The sequence below is a fragment of the Styela clava genome, chromosome 10 (assembly GCF_964204865.1).
Source record: "Styela clava chromosome 10, kaStyClav1.hap1.2, whole genome shotgun sequence".
NCBI lineage: Eukaryota > Metazoa > Chordata > Ascidiacea > Stolidobranchia > Styelidae > Styela > Styela clava.
The window spans coordinates 17,937,025-17,949,882 of record NC_135259.1 but is presented as its reverse complement, the minus strand read 5'-3'; the positions used below and the strand labels follow the sequence as shown (position 1 = coordinate 17,949,882).

At 37.7% G+C, this 12,858-nt stretch overlaps 1 protein-coding gene across 1 annotated transcript in view; it reads left to right on the top strand.

The window, feature by feature from the left end:
* The first annotated feature begins 759 nt into the window (after window positions 1–759).
* The window catches only part of LOC120337254 (uncharacterized), a 30,376-nt gene continuing 18,277 nt past the window's right edge, over window positions 760–12,858 (top strand). Inside the window, exons 1-8 of the mRNA XM_039404983.2 lie at window positions 760–925; window positions 2,210–2,270; window positions 3,146–3,216; window positions 3,812–4,052; window positions 5,472–5,658; window positions 7,136–7,322; window positions 8,909–9,057; window positions 11,673–11,850. Coding sequence (XP_039260917.2) covers window positions 793–925; window positions 2,210–2,270; window positions 3,146–3,216; window positions 3,812–4,052; window positions 5,472–5,658; window positions 7,136–7,322; window positions 8,909–9,057; window positions 11,673–11,850 — 1,207 coding nt within the window. The 5' untranslated portion in view covers window positions 760–792. The remainder of the gene's footprint in view (window positions 926–2,209; window positions 2,271–3,145; window positions 3,217–3,811; window positions 4,053–5,471; window positions 5,659–7,135; window positions 7,323–8,908; window positions 9,058–11,672; window positions 11,851–12,858) is intronic.

The window sequence follows — 12,858 nt, the reverse complement described above, 5'->3', positions numbered from 1 at the left end:
GTTGAATTCATCCCTCCCTTCGTTCATTTTGGAACACCTTATTCCTCCCCAACTATGAATGAAAACTACGCCCTTGTTCGCGTAGTTTCGCAGTTTATCGCATTTACCTTTTTCAGTAGCAATTAAGCAGCTTTGTTTTTGCCCGCTCTTTCAGCTTTCTTCGGGGCTACTGCAAAGTTAACTTTTCATGTTTATGTTTAAATATATCTAGGCTAGGCTTACCATGCGTCGCGGTTTAGCCGAGACAGACCCAGATTAAATATTAGGAATCAAAGCGAGGTTTGTTCAATCGTCAATCTTCCGGTTTTTGTTTCATATATATGGTAATCATAAATTTAATCCCAAAAATATCGTACTTACAATATATTTCAGAAAATTCTCAGCCGATAAATTTGGATACATGTGAACCACCGGACGTTACTCGCTCATATTTAGTTAGTTTGGAGACTTGTTCGTTTTCCTACTCTACGCAATAAATCGAATTAACATAGATATAGAAACGTAGAAATTTCGACACTCCCGTAATATGAGTACCAGGTTAGGGTTTGACCACAATTTTATTCCGATTTTCCCTATTTTAGTTACGAGTTTGGAGACGGTCTGACTGTCTTACATAACTTGATGTAAAGTTGGCGAACAAAATTAGTTACCCTCATATTGATACACATGTTTAATTTCTGCCTTCTCGATTTTATATGTAAAGTATAAATAGTGATTTTACAGCTCTTTTAATATTGGTATTTTCAATCATACAGATAGTTCTAGATTGTTTTAATATACTTTGGATCTATTATGGCGTCACTTAGGCGATCATTCCTCACAATTTTGTTGTTGATGGTTTTTGGCGAAAATATTATAACATTCGTTGAAGGCGGGGGAGACGAAGAGGGAGGAGCAGAGGTGGATATACCGGCTCATTCACAAAGTATGTTTTAACTTAAATACTCTAATGCAGAGGTGTGTGACCTACGACCCGCGGGCAAATGGGGCCCCAAAGAAAAATTGTGCGGCCCGCGGTGCCAATTTTGAATAGTGTGCGGCCCGCGAAACGAGTTTTTAACTTAATTTGACGTGCGAGTAATTCCAACCCCTTTGCGTTGCGAAGCCTATATCTGAGTTCAATTTATTATCTATGCCTATGCCTTTACACTCCCTCAACAGCTAACTTGTGCAAAGATGCCACACGATCAATAAACAAAACTTTTGTGCCTGCAACTAATAGATAACCCATGTTAAATAAAGGTGTGGCCCGCGGTATAACTCAGTTATATCTATTTGACCCTACTGTATTAAAGGTTGCACACCTCTGCTAATGTATATTGTCATCCGTTTTTTTTAATTTTACCACTTTGTGGTTTGTTATATATATTTTAGAACTTTAACTAAGTTGGCCTCGCAGGATAATCATTTCGGTATTAAAGCCCATGTCTACTGACCCACCCAGTTGGGTAGGCAGCGCTGAACTCGAAAGATCTGGGTTGTTCTAGTAATAGTAGATCCTTATCAGTGAATGCTAATACCTATCCTCGTTTAGAGTGAAGGCCGTAAAAACGAATAAAAATCTCAATCTCGAGTCTTAATCGATAGCATCTGATCGCATTTGCAAAAGGGAATAATTTACATATCTTTAACTGGCGACACCACGCAATGGGAGGGATAAATCATAAGTTCTCTATCCGTAGTGTATCTGCTTTAGGATGGCTTGCAACCCAGTTTGCAAATTTATCAAAAAAACAACAAAATACAATAACCAGTCCGACAGTTACCGCTGCTATTCGACAAGCTATATACTGCGGAGATGTATGCAGATTATTGTTAACATCCGACATTTGAATATAAGAGATCCGCAAAATTTAGCCGTATTCCGAACACCCACAAGCGTTTAAAAATAAAGTACAAATCGTCGCCCTAGAATTGATCGTAGCGCGCAAAAAAATTCTGAGAAAAGAATGGCAGTTTGATAAATTTTGTTATATATGCTGCAATAGATTGGTAAAATGCTACATAATATCCAAGAAGAGGTTTGACGAATAACGTCATCAATATACTGTATATTACGTCACATATTTCAGATGGAATCTGAACTAGTGCCTATTTCTGTTAACTCATATTACCGCTATTCATTGATTACCATCAGTCAGTTGCCCCTGCTCCGTTGGGTTTTAATTTCAAGTTTCCCTAATTAAAAAAAGTTATATTCCGTTTTCAGGATCTTATCAACTTTATGGACTCGCATGTTTTCCTATTGGATTGCGACTCGCTTGCAACTGGTAAGATATATATTCTGCTGTTTTGACTAATGTCATTTTGAGTTGCTTGATAAACCAAAACACTCATCAGGCGATTCGACATTTTTGAGCCGTCGTTACAAAAGAGACCTAGCTTTCAAATTCATCATAGGCTTGCGGGCGCGTTGAAAAAATTTAATTAACACTGGATATCTTCCAATGCAGGCAACATTAACATTTTTTGTCCCAGAGAGACAATCAGAGACAATTAATACCAAATAATTTAGTGGAAATGTTTTAGAAAAAACCTTATCATCGGTTCTTGTATCATGTCTTATTACTGAAGATTTATTACTTTATTTGGTGTTGTGTCAGTAGGCAGGTTGCAAATCTTATAAATATAAAAAAAATTTCAGCAAGTTAAAATTCGTTTTACGGTAAATAATCCATAATCGGGTATTCAATTAGCGGCACGGAAACGTTAAGGTTATATGCCTTGGTCGATGCCATCATTATCACAAACCTATATAATCAACATTCTCAAATCAGAGTGACGACAAGTATTGGTGACTGCTACGTCATTGTATAACTAATACATCTTCAGGAGTTTATTGCAAGAAAATTCTAAAGATCGCTCACCAACATGCCCCAGTTAACTGTTCTAATAGTGTGACGGTATAGTAAGTTGGAAACCAAGATTGCAAAGTCAAGGCAGGTTTACTGCTCTCAGCATCTCGTCTGAGGCCTAGGTCGGAGCCAACACCATATTTTCTTCCTGGAAATTCTATGATATACCATGATAGTATGTGCTTGATTTTTACTCGTACTTCATTCAGGTTTTAACCATTTTGTCTATTTGTTTACTCTCGGCCTTTAGCAGCTGATCTGAATAAACTATTTGATATTTTAATTTACAGCGAAGGCGATTACTACTCTCCTTGCTGCAGAGACTTCGAAACAGGGGATTGCTATCTGCCATCTTTCTTTAGTGAGTATGAATCTAATTCATTCGATCTGAAGAAGTATCACAGTATAAAATCAAAATTTATTTGAACTATCAAACTGAAAGCGTTTATTCGTGATGGGAGGTGAAAATATTCAGTCTCTATCTCCTGTGTAATCGCATCTGAAATAGCATTACGCTACCATATACCATATATAATGCAATTTTTTGGCACTCCCGTAGTGTGTGTACCAGGTTAGGGTTAGGCCATAATTTTATTCCGAATTTCCTTATTTTAGTTCTATTACGAGTTCGGGTACTGTCTGTGTTAGGCAAGTGAACATACCTCCTGCCCATATGTTTCAGTCCCTTTACGCAACATGAGGCGCTTCCGTAGTATGTGCAACAAGATGGCGAACACACGAACGTAGTATGTGTACCAGGTTAAGGTTAGGCCATAATTTTATTCTAATTTCATTCCAAGTGACTCGCGTAGTATTTGTACCCAAGTTTATAGTCTAACCCTAGCCTGGTACACGTAACACGTTGCGGTGTTCGCCATCTTGGTTCACATACTTCGTGTGTACCCAAAAAAGTTTCGTAAAGTGGAACACAATATCATAAAAGTTCTCGTTTCTAGAATGGTCACCTTGGCTCCTCTGTCCGGCCGGAAATGAGCTTTGTGACGAAACACAGGAATGTAGAATCAAATACGAAGATGTTGCTCAGCTGGTTCGACCGGATTCGGAGTCTGAGGAAGGAACCGGAGAGGTAACAGAACCGATTCCGGTAGATGGACGTAGACGAAGACGCGCCATTACACCCGAAGAAATGATAGGATTGCCTAATCATAACGATGCATGGATTCCAGAGCATCACAGGTGGCTAATAACGAAAATAAAAAAGTATTTTTAATGAGCGATTCAAATATCTTGCATCATGAATTCGTTGTCATAGGCTTTGACTTACTACAAATACTTCGTCAAAACAAACTGACCCTAATAAAAAAAAAATTGCGCGCGCCCTTGCATATAGCTCGAACAACTTCGACAACGAATTAAAGCTATGGGAAGCTTCTTTGAAGTTTCTTTGGATATCAGTGGCCGCTAAGTGTCGTATTGAAAATAAATTTTTTGTCTGTTTGTTTGTCTGTCTGTTAGATACACGCGATATCTCACGAAAGCGAGGTTAAATCTGCTTAAAATTTGCATGTGCATTCATCATATCTCGGACCAAAAGCTTATTGATTTTGGATGAATTATATCGTATAATTATTAATTAATTAGTGATGGGATACGCGGTGTCGCTATTGAGTCAAAACCAAGAATACACGCCGCTAAATCAATAAGTCGGCGGTCTCCGATCGCTATCTCGTTTGATTCTTGCTACAGTATCTTTTGCAGTCAGTCCCTACTGATTCACTAACACAGCGGGTTCCAACCTTTTTTGTTAAATTCTTCCCTTTGCCCATTTTAGAACTTCTTATTCCTTCCTCACTACACATAAAATTTCTTTATTTGTTCAATTCCTATTAAGTTCTTAGATAGTATTATGCGAGAGTCGCACTCACGCTTTTATACAGTTTGAGTGCGCTTAAATAACCATTATAGCAGTAATAATAAAGTAAAGAAGTTTAGTAGTGGTACTACAGCAAATACTATGCAAAATTCCTCCTAAAGAATGACAAATTCCATCCCTTTCCAACACATGGGCAGTGAGAAAAAAACAATATTTTCATAAACGTACAATTTTTAGGCATATAATTTTAAATGTTGCGAATCGCCAAGCCCAAAAACCCTATGTTGGATAAAACCTCAGAATTAACTCGACTTGGCGCGAGTTTGCTTATTGAAATGATTAAACTTGATTGGTATCGCAAAAAGCCCATTGATTCATGTTATGGGTAATCAGTGATTTCCTTACATCTTCCTATAGAGGTTGGACACCCCCCCCCCCCCCACCCCCTCTGAAATTTCAAACATCCTCCAAATTTTAAGTCGTGACATTTGAATTTGATGGCATTTGAATATCCATAAAATGTTGTATATACCAGCGCAGATAGTCATTCAAATACGTAACAAATTTTATACGTTACAAATAGTTTTATCGCGAATGGCAAAATATTTACCATCCCTAAATTTGGAAACACACACAAAATTCCAGTTTTGTTTGTTAAATTTCCTCAAAAATTCTTCAAATTGAAAAATTTCCTTAACTATTTCATTTATTATTTTTTCAGATGCTAAAAAATACGTCTAATTGGAAAGTTTCATTACCTATTTCATTTATTATTATTCCAGATGCCAAGTACAGAGATCGGAATGTCGCCCACGAGAGACAGGAGAGTGGGGTGCATGGCAGGTGATTGGCGAGTGTTCAACCTCATGTCACGGTGGAGTCATTTCTGAAGTTCGAGATTGTTTCGATCTAGATGGGAACGAAATTGATAAAGATGATTGCCCCGGTGGAGAAGAGCAGTCACATAGAGTGAGTCAACTGAATATGTTTTTTGGTATTTAGAAAAATTCGCCGCAGGAAATTTCCCCGCAAGAAATCTCGCCGTAGAAAAATTGCCGCAAGAACATTTTGCTGTAAAACAAGTATTTGTAATTAAAACAGTCAGGTTTTTGAAGTATCTTTTTATTTAAAAAAGAATCGGTATTTAAGAGCATAACTTAACTCTATAAATCTAACTGTTTTTATCACAAATACTTATTTTACAGCATAATGCTCTTGCGGCAATTTTTCATGCGGCGAATTTTCCTATGCGGCGAAATTTTCTGCGGCGAATTTTCCGAACAAGTTTTTTTAATTTCCACTTGGGGAGTTGCCCTTCAATTCATGTTTTGCCATAAAACTTAAACTTCGCATTCTTACTCTTGTCGTTTGTCTACGTTTTTACATTTACCTTAACCAAAAACTCAGCAACCTATTTCATCCCTTATCAGCACTATGCAAAAATAGATAGCTCGACGTGCATGATATTTTTACCCGGATTTCTCTAACATAGAACTGTGTGGTTTTCAGTGTCCGGAAGAAACACTCATAGGTTGCACCGTTAACGATAGGATATTTTTGCCACCCGTATTTCAGGATGCAGAGAGTGGATTTGTGAAAAGAAAAAAAAATAGCACGAAACATCTACGCTATTGGTTCCCGAACTGGGGTCCGCGGACCTTTTTGGGTCCGCGAAACAAATCGATAATATAGCTAATAGCTTGATAATACACGATATTATAAAAGCTATAAAGGAAGTGCTTAAATTTGCAAATACACATTTGTCGCCTTTTGCTGCTTCGCAATCACCACTGGAGACACTGATTCTTCACCGATTGCGCTGCCCCATTGTGATGTCACAGAGCTTTGGGCCTGTGATATCATAGAGAGAGTTCCATTCATGCCACCACAAGTTTACTAATTGCAGATCTGTAGATGACGCTGCCCTTTTGCACTCATGTCATTGATGTTGTGCTTAATATTCTTTTGTTCGTTTTACTATACGGCGCATTGATTTTTTGTTGTGATCCTTTAATGTTTTGTTTTAGTGTACAAGGCCGGGAATTATTAAAAAAATTGCAAGAGGTCCGTCATGCATTTTTTTTTTCAAAAAGTTTGGGAACCACTTTTCTACGCAATCTTGAAAATTCTATACAAACTATCGCAGCCAGAAAAAGAACCATTGTAATATTTTTTCACTCCAACCGCAACGCTTCGCACAAAAACAAATTTCTGGGAATGTTCCGCTTGTTTGGAAAGTCACAGTAAATCAAAAGGCTGAGTTCGTGTATTTCCAGTCTCTAGGACTCTAGAACTTTCAGTCGGGGTTTCGCAGCACCCTAGGATTCCGCCAGTACAATCTAGTGCGCAATTAGAGTCCAGGTGTTCCACTAGTTTCCATTCAGTTTCTAGTTTCCTTGTTCTGAGCGAACGTCATGAAAAATACTAATTTATACACAAATCTCAGTTTGTACCTTGCAACACCGTACTATGCAGCGATGTCAGTGAATGGGAGGACGATGAAGCTTGCTTTGTGGACGGCGTTGAGTGTAAACTCAGACAGACAAGAATTTGTCTTTCTGTAGGAGAAGGAGATCCAGCACTAACCGCGGAGTGCGCTGAACAAACGATTGACTGCCCAACAGATGAATGCGGTGAGAAAAATTTAAATAAACAAAAAACGCTACAGAAGTGTATGTACCTATATGGTGGTAACTAATTTTGTACGCCTACTAAAGTTGTATAAAGGGACTAAAATCTATCGGCAGGGAGTATATTAACTTGGTTAACACAGACAGTACCCGACTCGTAATATAACTACGGAAACTGAAAAATAAAGAAAATCGTAATATAATTATGGCCTGATCATAACCTGGTACACACACTATACGGGATTACCTTACAAAACACGGCAAACAGACGGTGCAAATTTAAATTATGCGAGCTTGTTAAACATTGAGCATTGCTTGGCGTGTTGAGTATATAACTATTAAAGGCGCTCCCGAAGTATGTGGACTAAGATGGCGCACAACCTGAACCCCAACCTGGTACACATAATATATTCAGGTTGTGCGCCATCTTGGTGCAAGACTTCGGCAGTACCCAATTCAAAAGAGATCATACCCCATTCCCACACAAAGTGTAGTCAAGTAGACTAGTAAAATACTGCTCATGTGCATGCGACGCATTGTTATAGAAATGAGTCCATTAGCATTTCATATCGTTTGATTTTGGTTTACTTGTGACAATATTTTGTTCAACGGGAGTTGATAATTCAAAGGGCAAATGACTTAACTTTCTTTATTTTTCTCCTCAAGTAAGTGCTTGCACAAAGCGTCGTTCGAAGTATTATCCGACTATATATTATAATCGAAAAAGTGGGTCTTTTCAAGGCGACGAGAAAAAATAAACAGTGATAATTGTAGATGAAGCTATAGACTCTATAGCAGGGGTGGGAAAGGTTTTTGAACCAGGGGCCAAAAATATTGCCCACTTAGACTGGCGGGCCATGTAAGTGTGACGTGAAAAGTTACATTTAATGAACAATATTTACAGTGTTACAAAGCAGAGGTGGAAAACAATAAGCCTCGTGCCAAAACTAAACCTAACCGCATTCTCAACAAATTCATTGAGCTATTTTAGCTGAAACATCAAAATTTGATTTCAGCTTGGTTGTGGCAGCATTAGGCGGGCCAGATTGAAATACTCAACTGGCCGGATTTGGCCCGCGGGCCGTACTTTGCCAATGTCTGCTCTATAGTGATGACCAGAATAGACCTATAACATGCACTAGCGTCAAAAACCATTGAACATGATCTAATGACAAATTGAATATGCATGCTCGTTCATTTGAGCAATTTTTTATGTAACCTAGGAGCCTGAGTACCACTGCTCGATAATCATTTTTGGGTATTCCGTGCGCCTTCACGCTGGAATGCTATTTTTTTTATATATACCGGTAATTTATGATAATTTGTAAGTGTGCATTTTCAGTATGATGAAAAAATAAATTACTGATTACTGGTTTAAAGAGTAGTCCTGACTTGTTTTACGCTAGATATACCAAAATAGCATAGCAATAGTTTCATTTTTGTGTTTTGTTTTTAGTTGACATGACCTCCAATTGGGGAAACCTGTTTAACTCAAGTGCAGATCACGCGTTGCTCCTCATCCCTATATTTAAAATCATTAAGAGAAAGATATTTATTTTCGCTATATTTGATTATACTTTGCATTTCAGATTTATCTGGCGTTTCCGGGTTGAAATGGGGGGAGTGGGGTGACTGTAACTCGACTTGCACGTCCGGTTGGCATTCGAGAACCGCAACTTGTGTATTTGCTATTGATGATTCACCCTCAACGGACTGTGATCCACTGACTGATATTGAGGTAAACATTATGGTTTATATTTTACGATTCATTTTGCAGGGAAAGCAAAACGATAATGATGCGAAATGAAGATTTCTAGGTTTTTAATGTATTAAGGCTTGATGGCTTAAGACACTCAATATATCTCGAGGCCAAGGGCGTAGCCAATAATTTCAAAGGGGGGGGTTCTGAAATTTCTATTTGCCAAGATAGATCGGAACAGCAAGCGGGTCCAGTCGAACGCCGGAAAAGTGTGTTTTCATGAGTGTCTAGAAAACGTGTCACGTTATGAAAAATTGCCATGTATGATACAGAAAGATGCTTTTAATTTTTTTCATTTCAAAAGGAGGGTGGGAGGGGGAGGGGGGGGGGGGTACCACCCCCTGGCTACGTCCCTGCCCGAGGCCCATGGGTGTAATAATAATCGATGCTTACACGAAACATTTTAAGATACGTTGGTTGACTGCAGAACAGGGACGTTCAACCCGTGGCGGTTTTCGAGGGCTTCGCACGAACCAGATCTTGGCATCATTTGATAACCGGCGAACCTGTTCTTAGAACCTTTCAATAATCAATGTACTCATTTCTTGAAATCTTCTAATAATCGGCGAACCCGTTTTCAAAATCTTTTCATATCGGCAAACCTGTCCTTAGAACCTTATGATAATCAATGAACTCATTTCTTGGAATCGTCTAATAATCGGCGAACTTGTTTTCAAAATCTTTTCATATCGGCGAACCTGTCCTTAGAACCTTATGATAATCAATGAACTCATTTCTTGGAATCGTCTAATAATCGACGAACCCGTTCTCAAAATCTTTTCATATCGACGAACCCGTTCTTAGACCTTTATGATATTCAATGAACTCATTTCTTAGAATCTTCTGATAATCGACGAACCCGTTATTAGAATCTTTTTGATAATCAATGGACTCATTTCTTTGAATCAATGATAATCGACGAACCCGTTCTTAGAATCTTTTTGATAATCAATGAACTCATTTCTTAGAATCTTCTGATAATCGACGAACCCGTTATTAGAATCTTTTTGATAATCAATGAACTCATTTCTTAGAATCTTCTGATAATCGACGAACCCGTTATTAGAATCTTTTTGATAATCAATGAACTCATTTCTTTGAATCAATGATAATCGACGAACCCGTTCTTAGAATCTTTTTGATAATCAATGAACTCATTTCTTAGAACCTTTTGATAATCGACGAACCCGTTCTTATAACCTTTTGATAATCAATGAACTCATTTCTTTGAATCTTTTGATAATCGACGAACCCGTTCTTAGAATCTTCTGATAATCAATGAACTCATTTCTTTGAATCTTTTGATAATCGACGAACCCGTTCTTAGAACCTTTTGATAATCAATGAACTCATTTCTTGGAATCGTCTAATAATCGGCGAATCCGTTCTCAAAATCTTTTCATATCGACGAACCCGTTCTTAGACCCTTTTGATAATCAATGAACTCATTTCTTTGAATCTTTTGATAATCGACGAACCCGTTCTTAGAATCTTCTGATAATCAATGAACTCATTTCTTTGAATCTTTTGATAATCGACGAACCCGTTCTTAGAACCTTTTGATAATCAATGAACTCATTTCTTGGAATCGTCTAATAATCGGCGAATCCGTTCTCAAAATCTTTTCATATCGACGAACCCGTTCTTAGACCCTTTTGATAATCAATGAACTCATTTCTTAGAATCTTCTGATAATCGACGAACCCGTTCTTAGAATCTTTTTGATAATCAATGAACTCATTTCTTTGAATCTTTTGATAATCGGCGAACCCGTTCTTAGAATCTTTTTAATAATCAATGAACTCATTTCTTTGAATCTTTTGATAATCGACGAACCCGTTCTTAGAATCTTCTGATAATCAATGAACTCATTTCTTTGAATCTTCTACTAATCGGCGAACCCGTTCTCAAAATCTTTTCATATTGGCGAACCCGTCCTTAAAACCTTTTCATATCAACCCGTTTTTGGACTACGTTGATACCGGCGAACCTATTCTTAAAGTATGTTGACGTCGGCGAACCTGTTCTTATAACCATTTGATATCTTCGAACCCGTTCTTGGAACCTTTGTCACTCGGCTAACCTATTCTTAGAATCTTTCGGTAACCGGCAAACCCGTTCTTGGAATATTTTGCTAACCGGCGAAAATGTTTTGATAATCAGTGAACTCCGTTTTTGGAATCTTTTGATATTCGGCGAAAATCTTCTAAAAATCTTTTGATAATCTGCAAACCCGTTCTTGGTTTTTTTTGCTTTTGATAATCGAAGAACCCATTCGTAAAATTATTGATTTCGGCGAACCCGTTCTTAGTTGATTTTGCCCGCCTTATTTTAAATATTTACATTTCTTTATCATGTACACGTATTTTTAACGTTTTTTTGAATAAAACATACTTTAGCCTTATTATCTGGTACTTGTAGCTTATTGTTAGCTAGGTAGTTTAGAGTGGGGCGCGAGACTTGACAAACTGTAAATGGGGGGGGGGGGGGGGGGTCGGTGTAAAAAGTTTGAGAACCAATGCTCTTAGACAAAAGTCGGATCGAAAGTATGTTGACCCTAGAGTCTTTGTTTTAACTCGCGTTTTATCTGACAGTTTGAAGAATGTGATGAACATATTTGCCACCAATATCACGAATTTGCCCCGGACGAAGATTGCTCTGCTACATGTGGAGATGGAACTCAAAGATACACTAGGACATGCGTAGTTAATTCTCTTGAAGTTCCAGATGGATGTGATGAAGAAATGCGGTCCTGCAACGAAGGGGCTTGTCGTAAGTATTCTAAAGCAATTAATTCAAATTTAAAAATTGTAAAGTCATCAGATAACATATACATAAATTACGCGCAAATTGAAAACCCTAAGTACATAAAATTTAGCATTATAATTATATATATTTTTATTATCAATATTTATATATTAAATTTGCAGCTACTAATTTAAAGTGAGGTCTGCGACTTAAAGTGAGGCGTTAAGCATTGAACTAAAGGTGGAAAAAGAGATGTCTCAAAAATGTGGTATCCCACTTGTCTCAAATTGTATGAAACTCACTTCATACAAATAGCCAAAGTATTATATACTAACCCAAAGCATAGAATGAATTCCACTTCATATGCTTGTCCAGCACAGGTGGGCAAGGTTTTCGGATCAAGTCCGTAGTTTGCTTCTGTCAGCTCTAGCCTTTTGCTTAAGTAATATATCTACCCTGATAGACGCGCAAGAATGCCCAAGTTGCAAACAATATTTGATACTTGGTTGCTTTTGTAATCTCATATTTCTGGGATTGTGTAAAAGTTGGTCATCTGTTACTGCTTGGAATTATGCAATGACGTATCTGTGGCCGTGGCAAAATTCGAAAATGCAATCCTTTCATTAACATTTTTAACGGCGGTTATTGTTGAAATGACATCCTCGTACGTTATTAATATTTAAGTAAAAATACGAAATTCCATTATTTCAAATTTGAAATTATTTTATCGAAACTTTTATGATCAGAACTTTTACCGTTTTTGCGCCCCCTCGGGCGCCCCCAGCGTCCATGACTCGGGCTGTGGCTTTCATACCCGATGTACGCCACTTGACTTATGCCCCCAAAAAGTTATCAAGAGAACACTGTTTCAATCGTGCTATTGTAATATTGAATCGATAACTGATAAATCTATTCCTGGATATTAAAAATAAAATCTAGACCGCATTCCTGATATGGGAAGCGTAATGTACTCGCAAACTGCGGTCCGAGGGGCGAATGCAACCCTCAAAATGACTTTTACCTCATTTCTAA